At 44.3% G+C, this 19733-nt stretch overlaps 1 protein-coding gene across 5 annotated transcripts in view; it reads right to left on the bottom strand.

The window, feature by feature from the left end:
- GALNT18 (polypeptide N-acetylgalactosaminyltransferase 18) overlaps window positions 1-19733 on the bottom strand; it is a 699281-nt gene that overhangs the window by 382302 nt on the left and 297246 nt on the right. For all 5 annotated transcript variants that reach the window (XR_012903608.2, XR_012903609.2, XM_075927908.2 and 2 more), the window contains one exon: window positions 8208-8400. Coding sequence is in view for 3 of the 5 variants with exons in the window: in XM_075927908.2 (XP_075784023.1) it covers window positions 8208-8400 (193 nt within the window). In the remaining 2 variants the exon portion in view is untranslated. The remainder of the gene's footprint in view (window positions 1-8207; window positions 8401-19733) is intronic.

Genomic DNA, 19733 nt, shown 5'->3' with positions numbered 1-19733 from the left:
ATTTAAATATCCCCCGCGGCATTTAAATAAAAATGTCCGCCGCTTTTTTCCGGCTTTTAAAAAAGCCAGAAAAGAGCGTCTACACTGGCCCCGATCCTCCGGAAAAAGCGCCCTTTTCCGGAGGCTCTTATTCCTACTTCAAAGTGAGGGCGCTTTTTCCGGAGGATCGGGGCCAGTGTAGACGCTCTTTTCCGGCTTTTTTAAAAGCCGGAAAAAAGCGGCGGACATTTTTATTTAAATGCCGCGGGGGATATTTAAATCCCCCGCGGATTTCCCTACTACGATAGGTGAAATTAACATGCCCCTTCCAGAAAAGGGGCCAGTGTAGACGTAGCCCGCATTGATTGGTGCAAGTGGGTGAAAAGTCAAGGAAAATGTGATGTAAGTTAAAAGTTTATGAAAATGTCATTGATCAGCTGAGAAGCTTGACTAGCTCTAGCATCACACAAATAATGAGACAGCTCCTCCGAGAACTGAATTTGAGATATTGAAAAGGAAAGAGCCACTAGTGGCAGACAATGTATATTCAAAACACTCTTTGTTATAAGCACAGAAATTAGAAAGCACAGTGAACATAGTAATAATCTCTTCTAGTTAGCTTGTTCTGCATATTTAATGCTGCATGTCCAGAAGGACACTTTTAAACCTATTCCTGTCTGAAAATAACACTAATAATGTTTTGAATAGGCAAAAAACATTAAAGCTTGCCAAAATTTTTCTAAAGAACATAGCATTTCAAGGTAGGGAGATGGGGTAGGTTCTGGAGTGGCCTATGGGATAGGGCAAACCACCCCCTCCCACACTCCCCACTTCCCGCCAGCAATAGTTGACATCTGGATGACTTGGCGCCAGCACCAACTGCCTGGGGTGCGCAGGGTGGTGGGCTCAAGTCTCCCAGGTCCTGGTGGGGGGGGGGTTGAGTGGCCCAGGATTTGAGCCCCACCATCCTGCGTATCCCAGCACCAGTCACCCCCGGTATGGATTCAGATCAGGCACTAGGAAGGCAGGATAAAGAACATCCTCAAGGTAGGGAGGTGAGGTGGGTTCTGGAGTGTCCTAGGGGCTGTTCTCCACTCTGGCACAACAAATGCAGAAGTGGGGGCCTGCAAGAGTGCTCCAAAACGTTGCCTCTACGGGCTTTGGTACAACCCTCCCTTCCCCTCCCCCAAATCCTAATACCCAGATTGTGGAGAATCCACTGACACCATAAAGTGCTTTTGAACCAACAAACAGGGGTGGACACTTGAAACCAACCCCAGGGATACCCCAAGCTCTTTTTCCCAAAAGAGCTTGAAAAAGAAAAAAAAGAGAAAAACAAGGTGCAGTCTGCAGATACACACAGCAGACCTCCCAGGACACAAAAATCAACCAATACCGGCTAACTGGAAAAAGAAAACAAACTTTTATTATCAAAACAAAATTATAGTTGCAAGCATAATAAAATGACTACATGGAAAGCGCCACCATTGATCTAGATAGTCAGGGGGACCCCCTAGTCTAACAGCTTTAGTTAAAAAAGAGAAAAAACACACTTAACAGCTCAGACATTAGTTCCAAATTCCCAAACCAGGAAAAACAAAATCCTGACAGATTATCTAAACTTTGCCCTACTTACACATTGTAAGAAGTCTGTTCTGGTAGAGAGACGGGCCTCCCATCTCCTTCATTCTTGGAAGAAACAACTCTGCTTTTCAGACAAAGGAGGGAAAGATAAAAACTCCTCTTTCCCACTTCGAAATTCCTACCTGCATTGTTATTGGCTGACCACTTGATATCTGCCTCGGTGCTGAAGATATTAGTTAACCCCTGAGTCCCCAGGTGCTGGACAGCTCTCCTGGTTATGCCACCAATAAAAAAAATTCTGTGGAACACTTTCTTCACTGTGGACCCACTGTGCACCTTTTTTCTCCATTCACAGCCCCTCACAAGCAAAGATGAACACAGTTATCTTTGTTTCATAGATGTGCTTCAGGGATCAGGAAACAAAACAAAAAAAAAGTTCCCAACCAGCAAAATAGAAGCATAATTCTGCATCTGGCCAAAAGACGACTTGGTGAGCTGCTCTGGGATCCCTTAATAGCCTAATTTCCAATAATATCTTTCTTGTTCAACATTTTACATGGAGAAAGCTTCACATGTGCTGCCTTCCCTACTTAAAAAAAATTGCACAGTGGAGCTGAAGCTAGCCCAATGTGTTATCCCATTTCTGCACAGAGTCAGGCTGGCACTGCGTTTTTCAAAATGGTGTTGCCAATGGTATTTTCTGGCAAATATAAATACAATGCTGGCTGCCAGATGGCAGTTGGAGGCAGAGATGTAAACAGCTCAGCACTGAGATTCCAGCAGCAGAAAATAACTGCTGGGAGGCACCAGGAGAGAAAGCCATGACAGAATCCCCTCAGTATTACTTGTGCTGTGTAGTAAGTGCTGTAGATAAGGGGGCACTCCACAGGGGACCACTGCAGTATGGTACCACCACTTCAGGAGGGTTGGGCAGTCTATAGACATTAGCACAGATATCATCCTTTGTATTACAACAGCACCTACAGTTCTCAATGAGACTTGGGGTCCCATCATGCTACCGCTTTAGAAACACACAGTACAAAGTGTGTCACCCAAAAGGAAAGCATGCAGTTTCAAGAGGTGAAATTCACTCCTGTACAGAGGAGCACAAGGCAACATAAGTTGCACGTAAGCCTTACTCTGAGGTGGGGCAATGGCTACTTCCTATGGCCTATTCTATTTGTTCAATCATTCTCACCATTCAAATTGACTAGTTTTGCCTAAAGAAGTAAGGACCCCAAGACTGGCCCATTTTTTACAGCTTTAAACATCTTTGATTCACAAAATCCAGCCCAAATAATTGCAACTCAGACCTCTAAGGGCACATCTACACTAAAAGGGAAGGTAGATTTAGGATACACAACTCCAGATCCAGACTCATTCATTACAAAGCTGGAGTCGACCTTTCTTAAATCACTGACCGCACAGCAGGAGATTGCTGGGAGCAAATGCTTCCACAGGCTTCCCTTACTCCTCATGAGGAGCAGGAGTACCAGCATCAATGGAGGCACCCTCTCAGTTTAAATTAGAGGGTCTTCACTAGATCTGCTAAATGGAATGCCGGAAGTTTAACCACGGCAGCGGTGATCTTCCTCATAATGTAGACATAGCCTTATTGCCATAGTAGTTATACACTGAAATGTAGTCAGAAACTGAGTCTAGAAAACATAACAGTGCTTTTCAAAATCGTGTATATTATATGTGCCAGAATGTTCAGCACAGTTGCTGACTTTAAGATCCTACATATGGCTGTAGAGCTCCTCTCTGGTGGAGATTCTCAACTATTAAATCAACTATTTAAACGCCATTTGAAAGAGCAGACATTCATACTAGCCTGGTATTAAAGGAGTTCAAGCAATGGATTAAATTAAGGTCTTGTATAGAAAGGCCTTGTAAGAATATAAGAAGAGCGTAGTTTAAGGAGAAAAGTTTCTGTCTGATGGTTACAAGTTTCTGTGTTAGTCTGTTTCAGCAAAAACAAGAAGCCCCAAGGCAACTTAAAGACTAGGGGTATGTCTACACTACCCCGCTAGTTCGAACTAGCGGGGTAATGTATGCATACCGAACTTGCTAATGAAGCCCGGGATTTGAATTTCCCGGGCTTCATTAGCATAAAGCCGGTGCCGCCATTTTTAAAAGCCGGCTAGTGCGAACCCCGTGCCGCGTGTAGACGCGCGGCACGGGGTTTGCACTAGCCGGCTTTTAAAAATGGCGGCGCCGGCTTTATGCTAATGAAGCCCGGGAAATTCAAATCCCGGGCTTCATTAGCAAGTTCGGTATGCATACATTACCCCGCTAGTTCGAACTAGCGGGGTAGTGTAGACATACCCTAGCTGATTTATCTGGGCATAAGCTTTCATGGTCTGGAATTCACTTTGTCAGATGCATGAAATGGAAATTTCAGTTTGTAAGGGACATGTATACGTGCAAAGATGGAAGTGTTGCATTATTCTGCAGAGGGTCACTGTTAGTCAATTGAATCAGGATGGATGTGGCCCATTTGCAATAGTTGATGAGAAGATGCAAATAACAAAAGAAGGAAAACTACTTTTCATAGTGAGCTAGACACTCCCAGTTGGATAGAATCAAGTTTGCATAGAAGTTCCAGTTCTGATGGTTGTTATCTCAGTTACCAGCAAAGCCAAAAGACAGACAGAGACAATCTTGGGCTATATATTTTCTTTCAAGAGAAGAGTAACTATTTTTAATGTGTCAAAAATGTACAAGCTTTGGGTCTACTTGTTCGCCACTGACATTTTCCACTGTCAATTTTCCATGGTGGGCCTGACCCTTACTTTTCTTTTTCTTCTCCCCATCCCTAGAGCGCAGGGGGGAGGGAGCGAACATGCATGCCGGGACATGGCATGCTTTTGATTCCATTCTCTGGAAGCTAAGGGAGCATGGGTAAAGTGCTTGCATGGCATACAGGCTTCTCATGTTTGGCTGGTAAGTGAGAGACATGCAGGGGATGGGCAGGAGACAGAGGGGACAGGAGCTGAGGAAGCAGCACGAGCAAACAGCAGCCAATGGGACCTGAGAAGCTCTATGCCCTGCAGTCTGTATGTCCCTGAGCCCACGCTGAAGCTGACAGGCTGTGACTGTCCTCTTGAGTCTGTTCAACAACGGGTCAGTCACTTTTTACCATTTTTTCTCTTTTTTTGAATATCACCCTGCGCTAACCATTCAAAAGCTATTAGAGTGGTGGGAAGGGGTTTATTTGGGCCGCTAGCAAAAATGGATAATTTGTGGAGTTCCATAAAATTTTAATAGATTGAGGAGTGGTCCATATGTTTGAAAAGGTATCCAGCCTGGATGTTACATATTGTCAGGCAACTACAGTGGATCCCATTACAAAAATTCAATTTTATCACTTATAGTAATTACATTTTCAGTATTATTTCTAGTATTCTTTTTCTCAGTATCTAGAATAAATACTGGCCTATGGCAAATACCACTGCATAGTACGTATTGATTTATTTAATGGTGCCCACTACAAAAGAACAGAGCAATAGAATGGAATAGGCTCAGAACCACTGTCCAGTATCCAGTCTCTGACAGTGGCCAATATCATCGGCTTTAAGGAAGGTGCAAAAACCACTGAGGTGGATGATTATGGTTATGGGTAATACATTTCCAGGGACAGATCCCTCCCAACATATAAAAGCTTTACGCCAGGCAAATACTTGTCAGGAATGATCTAGTAGCTGTTACTTAGTCCTACCTTGAAGCACATTTGTGAAACAAAGAAAACTCTTTTTCTCCAGGCCCCTGAAGCAAAGAAGAACAGCTGAAACTCAGAGCCAAAACCCCAGGACTCCACGTGAACTGAAGTCAGGAGCTGAGGCTCAAACCCAATCTGAGGCACCCTCTGCGGGACGAAACTGAGAGGTCCAAGGCTAAGTCCCAGAACCCTGAGCCTGGTGATCTCTGTGGAGCAGAAGCCCTGAGCTGATGAACATAGTTGTGGACATAGAGGGCATTGTCCCTCCCCCCCCACCAACTGCACCCTTCTAATACCACTATACCTTCTCCGTACCCTCTAGACAGGTTGGATGCAGGATTGGGAAGCTGGAGCCACTCAGTGTGGGACAGCAGCTGCTGCTCTGGCTGGTACCATGGAGCACATAGTGATAGCATTACCTTGTCTCCTGTTGGTGTCTCCTGTTGGTGGCTGAAGCTGCTCCTCAGCTCCCAGACCCCTTTCTCTCACAGAGGCAGCTAATAAAAGCACCCTGCCTGCAAATAGACCCTTGCTACCACCTCCCTGCACACCAAGCCATTTTCAAACTTTTTGAGTTATCCCCCTCTCTCCCCACACACACCTTTGAATTACAGGCAGTCCCCGGGTTACATGAATCCGACTTACATCGGATCCCTACTTACAAACGGGGTGAGGCAACCCCGCACTAGCTGCTTCCCCCCAGCAGACCAAGGAGACACGAAGCTAGCACCTCCTCCCCCCCCCCAGCAGGCCAGGGAGACGCGGAGCAGCTTTTCTCAGCAGACACCTCAGCTTGAGAATAAAGGACTGAGGGAAGTGAGGTGTGGGAGAATAAAACTGAGCTCTGGAGAAATGTTTGGCTAGAGTTTCCCCTACAATATGTACCAGTTCCGACTTACATACAAATTCAACTTAAGAACAAACCTATAGTCCCTATCTTGTATGTAACCCGGGGACTGCCTGTATAATTTTTCACTGTGCCTCTCCCTCAGAATGGCTTGGTGGCTGCTGAGGTGAGTCGGGGTGAAGGTGGCTCTCCTTCCCTGGACCCTCTGTGCAGAGCTGACTTGAGCCCTGCTGGCTCTGAACACCCTCACCCCGCACTAGAAGTCAAACTACACCTGTTCCCAAGGCTCCTTCCTCAAGGCCTGCACCTTCCCCATTGGGCCCTGGAGTTTTTAATAGCATGTTGAGGGGGCCTCAGAAAGGAGAAGGTTGAGAACCCCTGGACTAGCTGACCTATTGAAATCCTTTCCAGTCCTACCCTTCTATAAGCCTTTATAGCCTTTTCAAAATGCTCTTTTAAATATTGACTATGATAACTCTGATATTTCAGTCATCTATATAAATGTACAATTCTGTTTTGGAATCCTGTTATGTTCTTGTCCTCAATGATATCTTGTGTCACATAATTCCACAAAAGTGATAGAAATGTAGCCGTGTTAGTCTGGTGTAGCTGAAACAAAATACAGGACTATGTAGCACTTTAAAGACTAACAAGATGGTTTATTAGATGATGAGCTTTCGTGGGCCAGACCCACTTCCTCAGATCAAGTCATAATTCCACAAAGTACCTGTATGTTACTGATAAAAGGGAATATGTTGTTTTCAGGCCACATTTACCACATTTAATTGATTATCCCCTTGTTCTTATATTAGGAGAAAGATAAGAAACATCTGTTCATTTTATCTTTTTTAGACCATTCATTATTTTTTAGTCAGGAATCCAGAGTTATATCTTAAATCCCAATGTTTTGACTGTGTTCACTGAGGATCAAAACTATTGTGGAAATTGCAAACACAATTCCTTGTAACTGAGAAAAATCTCCACCATAATAATATTTTCTTAGCCATAGCAATGTTAACACACCCTAACTTTTTAATTGTTTATAGAGAGAACATAACATAAGAACATAAGAATGGCCATACTGGGTCAGATCAAAGGTCCATCTAGCCCAGTACCCTGTCTGCCAACAGCAGCCAATGCCAGGTGCCCCAGAGGGGGTGGACCGAAGACAATGATCAACCAATTTGTCTCCTGCCATCCATCTCCCAGCCTTTGACAAACAGAGGCCAGGGGCACCATTCCTTACCCCCTGGCTAATAGCCTTTTATGGACCTAACCTCCATGAATTTATATAGCTCTTTTTAAAACTCTGTTATAGTCTTAGCCTTCACTGCCTCCTCTGGCAAGGAGTTCCACAGGTTGACTGTGTGCTGTGTGAAGAAAAACTTTCTTTTATTAGTTTTAAACCTGCTACCCATTTTTCATTTGGTGTCCTCTAGTTCTTATATTATGGGAACAAGTAAATAACTTGTCTTTATTCACCCTCTCCACACCACTCATGTATATACCTCTATCATCTCCCCCATCAGTCTCCTCTTTTCTAAACTGAAAAGTCCCAGTCTCTTTAGCCTCTCTTCATATGGGATCCATTCCAAACCCCTAATCATTTTAGTTGCCCTTATAAAAAATGAAACTGAAATCCTTGAGGAGCATCATTTCATAAGAATAAAAGCACAGACATGCTTCTATGCTAGCAAGGGCAACTTGTTAGTCATAGATTTTTTTTCAAAATTAATTTAAAATTAAAAAGAAACAGATTGTTTATAAAGATACTTAATGAATTAAAACTACAATTGCACTGGGCTTGACATCTTTTATGTTGCCACTGTAACAGATCTCAGGTAAACATTTGTAATTTCTAGATTCTGGACTGACTGACAGTGGAAATTTGTGTCTAATTTTCTTGGGCACTTTTGAAAAACTCAGCATATGTTTAATAAAACCTCTCCTTCAGTACATCCTGGGTAACCCAGGCATTGGCAAATGTTTCATAATATTTCTATTTAAAAAGTATGAGCTTGCTGTAAGAGTTAGGAAATCTCCTAAGACATTTCAGGTACAATTTAAAGCACTTACCCATTAGGCCTAAGGTCAGGTAGTTGCCTATCCAATGGTAGGCGGTCACTCAAGTAAGCATTGTAGCCATAATACTGGAATTGTTTAAGGGCAATGCGCCTGTTTTCAGGACTGAGGTCCTGGCCCCAGTGTGCAAAGAGAGATGAGTCAGTGAAAGCTTCTGCAGGATTTTCTTCCAGCTTTGGTGGGGCCTCTATAAAATAAAGAGAAAGATATTTAAATCTTTAATTCAAAACAGCAACTAGACATTTCCAGAGCAGGAGCTTTCGTAACGCAGCTTTCTTTGCTCAGAAAACAAAACCCCATATAGAACATATGATTTCCATTTACTGCAGCCTTCAACTTTCTTCAGCCACCCAACCTTTCCATCCCAGAACATTCACTAAGTAATATTTTTGTCACCATATAATATTGCATCTAAACAGAACTGTATCATAATTAATGACACAGCATTCTCCCTCCCCCCACCCAATCTAACTGCCCATACAGTCTTTCTAGCAGAATTTATAAGACTATTTGCAATAGACCATTTGGTGAATCCACTCAGTGATACATGTATATTCTCAGGGACCATACAAAGCTAAAATTCTTACCTGACAACCCTGCTTAAATATTTTCCTATTCTATTAAGCTCAGTAAGAATGAAGGAGTACCTCACCAGCCCTTCATTTGTCATAGTTAACTATTGATTGACAAAGGAAAGGGATACCGAAAAAGGTTGCTATTTTTCTAGAAGTGCATACAGTTTAATGATTTTTTGAGGAGTAATGTTAGTTCAAACCAAGGGGCGCGCACTTCCTGGTTCGAATCAGCTGTTGAGCAGTGTAACGCGTCGGCGAGATCATGCTAATGAAGCACGGGATATTTAAATCCCCACTTCATTTGCAATTTCGGTCACCTACATTTGCATCCCTAGCTCAAACTAGGGAGCAAGTGTAGACGTACCCTTTATGAACAGCCTCCCTAGAGACTTTAACATGTACCCAGCTAAACAGCAAATCTCAGTTTAATATAGTTGCATTCACAAACTATAGCTCTTCATAAATGCAAGTCAGAAAGTATCTTTCCAGAAAATTTGAATGGAGTCTTCTGATGTCTCTGTTGTGCAATAGATTCATCAGCTCTGCCTCCAGAGATGGTACAATGACCAGCTCGACTCCTACACAATCACCCACAGACCCAAAGACAACTGCAGGCAGCAAGATAGAAATGTACAAAGAGAAATAGCTTATGTAAAATGACACTCCCTACCACCCGGGATCATAACTCTTGCCTTGTATCAGGAAGCCAATTCTTTTATTTTTTTTTTTAACATAAATTGAGAAGATTAAATTGTTAGCTCTCTATGGGAAGCCCTTGTTTTTTTCTCTGATAACTCTGACTAGAGACTAATGAAGGGCTGGTTACTTGCATTAGCATCCAATCTCTGTAAATATATAGTGTTTCTTAATCTGTCACAGTAGCTTGTTACCGTTTGAGTGCTGAGATCAGCTCCATTTCACTTCAAGGATGAAAGACATGCTAAGCCCCAGTCAAACGAGAAAACCGCTCTAACAGACCTGATCAAGGTGATATCAAAACAGAATACAGATCCCATAATCAAATATGACTTTGCAATGACATTTCATTAGGAAAGGTCAACAAATTCATCTTAATGGCAAATGTGTCACCTGAAGATCCTACTAAATTGAGATAGGCAAGTTAATTTTTAACTTTCAGTCCAAGGATCATAGCCAAAGGTTGTTTCTTGACCACAACTCACTGATCCTCACTAGTTTCTACTCATACAAATAATCGGATTAATTATAATCGGATTAATTATAAAATTATGAAGATAACTCAGCCCACAGAATTCTTTTCTCAAGCCAATGGGAACTGATGGTGAATCAGTCTTAACTAGCAACTGAAAGATAAGATCGCGACCAGAATTTGTGACAGTTTATCAAGTGTCTATGAACAGGAGGGTTTCCTAGAGATATGCTATTTTCTTATTCACGTGGCAAAGTTATTTCAATAGTCCTTGGAGTTTCCTTAGCCACAGATATCAACACAAACGTTTTTAAGACTCTCCCAGCCAAACAGGCAAAATGTGATAGCTTTGTATACATGGAATGTCCATTACATTTAAATGTGCAGAACTAAGACAGCAGAGCTTCAGGGTTATGACAGCAAAAAAGGCAGGAATGAAAAATCATGAAAGACATAGGAAGACATCTAAGAAAAGTAATGTAAACAGGCATCTGCTTTTAAAAATCCCAATAGCAACCTGAAAAGACGAATTTTAAGGGCCAAATCCTTCACTCGGATCATTGCTGAGCAGAACATTAAGGGCATAAATTGGCATGATGTAAGTGAAAGGTGTCAGATACAGCTCTGTAGGCTATAGTCTTATATGTACCAAAAGGTTACGCACAGAAACAGCAATATCAAGCCAAGTTTCTCCCATAGTGTCTTGTTGATGTACCTCAACCTTGACCAGAAGAATCATCTCTAATTCTGAGAGAGTACTTCGATTTCTAGACTTCTACCTCTGCTGCAGAAAAATATTATCAATTACTTGAAGGGTGGATTTTTGTGACATGGACATCTTCATGTGCACTGGAACTAGACTAAATTAAACAGCTCATTCACAAACATGCAGGAAAACAGTATTCAGGTGGTAATCACAAAATCATAGAATACTTGGACTGGAAGGGACCTCAAGAGGTCATCGAGTTCAGTCCCCTGTTCTCATGACAGGACCAAGTACTGACTAGACCATCCCTGATAGACATTTATCTAACCTACTCTTAAATATCTCTAGGGATGGAGATTCCACAACCTCCCTGGGCAATTTATTCCAGCGTTTGACCATGCTGACAGGAACTTTTTCCTAATGTCCAACCTAAACCTCCCTTGCTGTAGTTTAAGCCCATTGCTTCTTGTTCTATCCTCAGAGTCCAAGATGAACAAGTTTTCTCCCTCCTCCTTATGACACTCTTTTAGATACCTGAAAACTGCTATCATGTCCCCCTTCAATCAGTAAGAAACTGGCTTCACTACTAGCCACATTACTTAAAACCTTGTGAAGAGATTGAGTACTGTGTGTCTCATTCCCTTGATTCTCCACTTTAGAGACAGGGCATTATGTATCCTCCATGCCTTTAGGTCCTCTTCTCTTCCACATCTCTCCTCCCCTAAACAGACTAATACGAATTTCAGCAATGGAGGTCTGCCTCCAAGTTGGGAAACACTGCAAATATTTTGAGTTATTTTTATCAGTTAGAAAACTAACACCCTGACCTACAGAAGTATCACATTCTTCTAATCTTTGTGCAGATACCTTAATCAACACATTCAAGACAGAAAATTCCACTGAGAATACCAAGGGTTAGTCTTCAAAAGGCGAAAAGCAAATATGAACAATTCACACTGCAAGAAGTTGACATTTTTGAAGTTATACATGAAGATTGACTCCTCTCTTCCTTCTCCGTCCTAACATTTAAAGAAAAAGGTTGTGCTAATCTGGATTTCTCCAATTTGGCTACGCTGCCTATCAAATGGGCCCCTGTCTCAAGGGAATCAGTTTGTCCCATGCGCCTTTATCTGTAGTGCTCCGACGTCACTCGTTACACGGCCACGCCTCCCTGCTTGCGGGGTGGGGGTCTGGGCCCTCCCTCACTCCCAGACCCCAGCCCAGGACCCTGACACCAGGAGCTCGGCTCCTGATGGAAGCAGGTGGGGGCTTGCCCCTAAACTCACCTGCTCATGGGCTCCATGACCCTCCCTGGGCTCTCTCAACCTCGCCAACGGTCTTAGCCGTTCTCCTCTCTCTCCCCAGCTCCGTCCGGGGTTTCCTCTAGCCCTTCCCTCTCTTTCCCCGTTGACTCCGTTACCTTGCTTCTCTCCTCGGTCTCTCCTTCCTCCCTCTCACCTTCCCCGGCCATGTCTTTATCTCCTGCATGCTGCCCTTCCCCCTCTGCTTCCGGGTGCCCCACCCTGCTTGCTCCTGTCATGCTGGTGACATCAGTTGACGTCATCAGCGTGCGCCGCTGTCCGCCGCTACTCCCACCCTCCAGCTGTCCGGCTGCCCCGTCACCCGCTCGCGTCTCTGCCCCTGCGTCACTCAGCTGCTGGCGCCCCGGCGTTGCCGCGGCCCACCCAGCGGCTTCCCCACCCACAACCAGCACCCCGGGCTGTCGCTGGTGACGGGGTTGCTTCACCCTGTCACACTGCCTCTGAAGGTTTCAAAATGTTATATTCATGCATTATACTTTCAAACATATGGCTGACAAAATATGATCTACTCAAAGCATCTCTTGAGAGTTAAAAAGTAGTCCAATAAAGAAGTAATAAATAAAAGGATTAAATTTGGGGTAATAGACAGATGTACATGCACAGACTTGTAGATACCATAAAGTTCCTTTTCCATACAACTTTATCCCAAGTAACCAAACACTGTTCTTGCTTTTCTGTTTTTCATCTCTAACATTGCCGAAAGAGTATTTCCTGAGAAGATTCATTAATCTCTTGCTATTTTGTAATTCAAACAGCATTCAGCCATCAAAAAGTTAGGAACAAGACTCTTGAGCTACTGGATAGCTCTGAAGATAAAAATGGTTTTCAAAATTCTCACAAAGCACTTGACTGTTTTTCAAACACTGAGGGTATGTCTACACTAGCCCCCTAGTTCGAACTAGGGTGGCTAATGTAGGCATTCAAACTTGCAAATGAAGCCTGGGATTTAAATAAATAAGTCCCTAGTTCAGATTAACTGTTACTCCTCCTGCAATGAGGTGTAACAGTTAATCTGAACTAAGGACTTAGTTCGGATTAACTTCTGACTGCCACGTGTAGCGGTGGGCAGTCAGTTCGAACTAAGGGGATTTAAAAATGGTACCTGCCCAGGAACATGCAAATGAAGCCTGGGATATTTAAATCCCGGGCTTCATTTGCAAGTTCGAATGCCTACATTAGCCACCCTAGTTCGAACCAGGGGGCTAGTGTAGACATACCTAGAGTGACCACTTCATTTCACTGTGAGAATAAGAGAAAAATAATGATGCTAGTAAAAAATTCATTGGTTATTGAATTCAATTGGACATGAGCATAAATTTCTAATGGCAACATCTGCCTCCCTTTGTTTGCCTGAAAGTACTCAGATAATAACAGAGGACTTTAAAGTAGTCCCTAACAATAAATAAACCACTTCGGAGTAGTCAATGTGCACTGATCTATGTCTTTGAAGACAGAATTTGTCCTTAAATCTTATATTCAATCCTCACTCTTAGAAATATAAAAGGTTACTACTTCTGAAGTTGCTGAAATGGCCATGGGAAGCAAAGACCTGGAAGTGAAACAATACATTTATACTACCCGATGAGCTATTAATTTAGACACATCTCTCTGCTCAGATATCAGTCAGTTAGGTACATCAGTTCATTGTCTCATATGACATCTATCAGGGATGATCTGGATGGTGCTTGGTTCTGCCATGAGGGCAGGGGACTGGACTCAATGACCTCACCAGATTCCTTCCTGTTCTAGTGTTCTATGATTCTGTGTTTCCTATGGGAAGGGGACCTACATTAGTCTGCAGCAATTTGCTATGGATGTTAACACAGGCCTTATCTACTTGAACTTGCCTATGCCCTGTAAAAGGAACCGGTATTTGTAGCCATTGCAGTTATTATTAGCAGCTTGTCATGTTGGCATTTAGCTACTGTGGTGATAGGTCTCTTAAAAGCACCATAAACTAGATGGACAATATCCAGCTGTGTTACTGAGGCAAGGTGGTCCAATAGCCACACACAATCTTGCCTGGGTCTGATCACATGCTGGAGTGTCCATCAGAAGAAGCTCATCTATTTTGTAACCAATCACTGACCTACAACATGTTTATCTTGCACTGCTTTCTGGTTAGGGTTGCCAGATGGTTTCAATGAAAATAGTGGACACACCTGACATTACATCACAATCTACATTGCATCTTATTTAGAAAATAACGGACATTTATATTTTCTCAATTTGTTTCCCGAACAGAAAGCTCAAATACTGGACTGTCCGGTTCAAAACTGAACACCTGGCAACCCTATTTCTGGGCTATGGTTATTAGTTCTCTTGCTAACCTCCATGATGAATTTCACCACTGCTACTTCTGACCTCCTTAACTGCAGCTCCAAAGACAGAAATTCGCCTTCCACTTGTATTTTTTTATTATACCGTAGCTAGCAATATTCTCCCCAGTCTGACTTTAGCTGGCTACATGGCACACTACAGGGAAACTTGAGGTCAGAAAGTGTCAGTAAGAGCCAGCATGTATCTTACAACAAGATGGTTCCTTCTTAGTACTACAATGCCCCCTGCACAATTCTTAACAAAAAGCTTCTGTTTCAAATACAACCAATCTTATTAAAAGAAATAGAAATAGATTGATCCTGCCTTGGGTAGGGGGCTGGACATGATGACCTCCTGAGGGCTCTTCCAGATCTATGATTCTAAGTGACTTAATTCAATGAAACTCCCACACCATTTTTAACACAATATTTTTGTTATGATTTTGTTTGGGGTTTGTTTAAAAGTTATGTTAATTGATTAACAACTTAAACCAGTGTTGGCAAGGAGGGGTGGGGCTGGGGCTGGGGCTGGAGCTGGAGTGCCCCCCCGCCATCCACAGTGTGCTGTTCTGGCCAGGCCAGGCCTGCCACAGGCAGAGACTACTTCAACCCCTGCTGGTTAACCGTAACTGAGAAGCATCACCCGGTAAGTGTAATCCCTCCACAGAATTCTTTTGCAGTGTCTCTGCTCCCCCCTCACCTGCTCAGGGTATGTCACACAGAAGTTGGGAAGGTGTTTCCTGCAGTTCAGCCCTAGAGATGTACTACCTCTGCATAGACTATAATGCCAAAAACAGCAGTGAGTGTCCACGGATGGAGCACATACCCTGTAGGTTAGGTTGAATTGTACTCAATTGGCTTGCCTGTGCCACCCTGCAGCTACAGCACTATTTTTAGCATGGTAGCTGGAGGAGGACTAGCACATCTGTCTATCCATACAGGAAAGCATCCTCCCACAGCTACACACTCACCCTCACTCTCTACATACATTGAGTCTATGGTGGAGGGTTGGTGAGATAGAATTTTGAGTAAGTAACCTATAGACCACCTAAAAGCTTCATTGTTCATAACAGTCTGATAGAAACTATTGCTATTTATCATACAACCAGACTTTCCGCTCATAGCTGATAACTGCATGGTTTACTTTTCAAATTCTGGATGGCAAAAATTGCAGAATTGTTATACTACTCCAGCTACTCCATGAACTGGGCTACGTCTACACTGGCCCCTTTTTCGGAAGGGGCATTCTAATTTTGAAAGTGGGAATAGGGAAATCCGCGGGGGATTTAAATATCCCCCGCAGATTTAAATAAACATGTCCGCCGCTTTTTTTCCGGCTTGGGGAAAAGCCGGAAAAAAAGCGTCTAGACTGGCCCGATCCTCCGGAATAAAGCCCTATTCCGGAGGATCTCTTATTCCTACTTCTCTTATTCCTACTTCAAAGTAGGAATAAGAGATCCTCCAGAATAGGGCTTTATTCCGGAGGATCGGGCCAGTCTAGACGCTTTTTTTCCGGCTTTTCCCCAAGCCGGAAAAAAAGCGGCGGACCTGTTTATTTAAATCCGCGGGGGATATTTAAATCCCCCGCGGATTTCCCTATTCCCACTTTCAAAATTAGCATGCCCCTTCCGAAAAAGGGGCCAGTGTAGACATAGCCCTGGTGTTTTTATTGGAAGTTACGTTAATACTGCATTTATGAAGCCCCTTTATCCATAGTTAGTATCAGCTTTTTATACTAACATTAGCAATCTTTTAAAAACTAATTTCCAGCATGAAGCCACTGAACAAAAGAAGTTACAAAAATAAAACTAATTCTTTTCTTGCATGTTAGATTTATGGTGATAGCACGTAGCAGCCGTAGCTATGGATCACAACTTTGCTGTGTTTGGTATTAGACAGAATAGAAAGAGTACACCTGCCCGGCTGCACTTGCCGCAGGCTGCCATCCGGGGGGTCAATCGGGGGGCTGCAGGAGAGTTTCCACCCCGAGGAGCCCGCAGAGCCACCCCAGTCCTCTTCATCGGGGGCTCGTACCCCATTCCTCCCTCACCTCCTTCCATTCACACATCCCTAGCCCCGCTTCCTGATGTACAAAATAAAGGACATGTGTGGTCAAAAATAGAAATGCTCTTTATTTAACAAAACTGGGGGAGACTGGGAAAAGGAGTTGGGAGAGGGGAAAAGAGAGGGGAGGGCAACTAAAATGATCAGGGGTTTGGAACAGGTCCCATATGAAGAGAGGCTAAAGAGACTGGGACTTTTCAGCTTAGAAAAGAGGAGACTGAGGGGGGATATGATAGAGGTCTATAAAAGCATGAGTGGTGTGGAGAGGGTGCATAAAGAAAAGTTCTTCATTAGTTCCCATAATATAAGGACTAGAGGACACCAAATGAAATGAATGGGTAGCAGGCTTCAAACAAATAACAGAAAGTTCTTCTTCACAAAGCAAATAGTCAACCTGTGGAATTCCTTGCTGCAGTAGGCTGTGAAGGCTAGAACTATGACAGAGTTTAAAGAGAAGTTAGATAAAGTCATGGAGGTTCGGTCCATGGAGTGGTATTAGCCAGGGGGAAGGAATGGTGTCCCTGGCCTCTGTTTGTGGAAGGCTGGAGATGGATGGCACGAGACAAATGGCTTGGTCGTTGTCTTTGGTCCATCCCCTCCAGCGTACCTAGTGTTGGCCGCTGTCGGCAGACAGGCTACTGGGCTAGATGGACTTTGTTCTGGCCCAGTACAGCCATTCTTATGTTTTTATGTTCTAAGATCAGGGCTCAGGGTTGGGGTCTCACTCGACCACCTTGATTTTCATGCAAACCTGCTCCTGGGTTCACATGTGGCTTTTGGTGGCCAGGATGGCAGCTATCCTGCCCTAGACGGCCACTTTCCTGTGCCTAGTGCAGAGGTCGTGAACGTTGGAGGCTTCCCCCCAAACCTGGATGAGGTCCACGATGTCCGCACTAGACCAGGCGGGTGCCCGCCTCTTGCGGCCCCGGGCAGGCTCCTGGGAGCCGCCAGCCTGGTCCCGGGAAGAGGGGGAGGGCTGGGTGACAGCGGGTGGCTGGCTTATCCTGTGCAAGGTGCAGGGTCTGCTGGCTGGGTGCTGGCAGGCTTGCACCTGGCACGGGCACCGTAGCCAGCCCGTGCTCTTTTAAGGGCTGCGGGGCCGGGAGGGGGGCAGACGAGTTTCCCTGGTGGTGCCCAGAGTGGCCACCAGGGCAAGCTGGGGAGGGCTAGCCTCCCACTAGTTCGAATTAAGTGGCTACACAGCCCTTAATTCGAACTACTTAATTCGAACTAGGTGTTAGTCCTCGTAGAATGAGGTTTTCCTGGTTCGAATTAAGCGCTCCGCTAGTTCGAATTCAGTTCAAACTAGCAGTTTGTATGTGTAGCGCCTATCAAAGTTAATTCGAACTAACGTGTGTTAGTTCGAATTAACTTTGTAGTGTAGACATACCCTATGAGCGGGCACTGACCTACCTTCATATGGTCAGTGGTGCTTCCTCTCAAGAAGGGTTGAGGCACACTGGCAGTAATCCAGATACAGGATAAAATTTTCAGAAACACCTTAGTGAATTAGGCATGGTATGTACCAAGAAATCCACAACCCTGAGCAACACAGTTAAACTAACCTAACTTCTAGTATAGATAGCATTAAGTCACTGAGAGAATTCTGTTAACTCAGCTATCTCCTCTTAGGGAGCTGGAGTGCCTGTACTGAGGGGATAATCTCTTCTGTGGGTGTAGGTCAGGACTGAGCAAAATGCAGCCTGGGGGCCGGGTCTGGCCCGCCAAGCCACTGGATCCAGCCCATGGACAACTCTACCGGGACCCTCAGGCACACAGCTACTGTGGTTGAAAGCGCAATCCATGTGTCTCTATGCTCTGTAGGGAGGGGGAGGCTTCGTGCAACCTCCTCAACCCTGGCCCAATCCTCAGCTCCTATTGGTCAGAAACAACCGGCCAATAGGAACTAACCCCAGCCAATCTTTCAGCTCTTATTGGCTGGGAACAACCAACCAATGCGAGTTGAGAGATTGGCCTGTGGAATGGGAGAGCAAGAAGCTTTACCCCCCTTCATGAGCTGAGAGCTATGTGGAGGGAGCTGCCATCAGTGATCTGGGGCTGCAGCAGGAAGAGAGTCCAAACTACCTTGGGGGTGCTGCAGGTTTAGGTAAGCACCTCCCAGCCAGAGTCTGCCTCTGGCACCCCAGCCCCTCTTGCACCCTGACTCCCTCCCCCAGGTCACCATCCAAACCCTCTGCACCCCCCCTTCCCCTGGTCACAACCCCCTCCCAGACCCTGTAGCCCCTCCTACACCCCTCTACCAGGCGAGAATCCTCTCCTGCACCGACACTCCCTCCCAGACTTCGCACCCCCTCTCCTGCACCCAGAATTCTCTCCTGTACCCATGCCCCCTCTCTGACCCTACACCCCTACTTCCCTGACCGAGGTCACAACCCTCTCCCAAACTCCCTTGCAGACCTCACACTGGTCTCCTGAACCCCAGTTCCTTACTGCACCCAAACTTCATCCTAGACCTGTACCCCCTCCACAGAAAAGTATGGCCCTTGGCCACTTTCCAAAATCTTGGAGTGCCCCCCCCCCCCACCAAAAATTATTGCCCACCTCTGGTGTAGGTAGTGTCTTCACTGAGTCATTACAGTAGCACAGCTTTGCAACTACACCACTACAGCATTAAGGGTGTGTCTAGACTACAGTTTGTTTGTTTTTTAAAGTGGCTTTTTTTTAAAAAAACTGCCCCTGCATCTAGACTGCTGCCGTGTTCTTTCGAAAGTAAAGTAAAAGAACGCGGCAGTTTTTTCGACCACGGAAAACCTCATTTTACGAGGAAGAACGCCTTTTTTCAAAAGTGCTTTTTTGAAAAAAGGCGCTATGTACTGCAAACTGTCCTTTTTCGAAAGAGAGCATCCAGACTGCCTGGGTGCTCTCTTTCAAAAAAGCAGCTTGCTTTTTCAAAAGAACTGGTTGTAGCCTAGACACTCTTTTTCGAAAGAGGCTTGCAGTCTAGATGTAGCCTAAGAGTAGACAATCCCTTAGAAGCCTAAGTTCATTGACTTTCAATGGGACTAAGGCACTTTGAAATTTTTACTTGGCATCTTGCATTGCAGCTATATATGTTATATCCTCATGTGTCCACTGAAGGCTTTAACCTTACAGGATTTTAAAACAAATTAAAAGAAAATAGTCTTTCATTCAATATGCAGTTGTGGTTAACAATTGCTTGGCTTATACAAGAAGTGTTGAGACAACCCTGAACAAGAACAAGAATAACTGAGCTCATAACTTCACAAGTAAGAAGCATGTGCTCTATTAACTTCTGTGATGCATCATCTGGCATAATAATGTTGCCACGGCTAGTAATTTTTTCTGTAAATTATTTATTTGCTTAAGCTGTACAATATATCACTTT

The sequence above is a fragment of the Pelodiscus sinensis genome, chromosome 5 (genome assembly GCF_052426305.1).
Source record: "Pelodiscus sinensis isolate ZL-2025 chromosome 5, ASM5242630v1, whole genome shotgun sequence".
NCBI classification, from domain to species: domain Eukaryota; kingdom Metazoa; phylum Chordata; order Testudines; family Trionychidae; genus Pelodiscus; species Pelodiscus sinensis.
The sequence above is the reverse complement of the archived record's forward strand: the minus strand, read 5'-3'. Positions and strand labels throughout refer to the sequence as shown.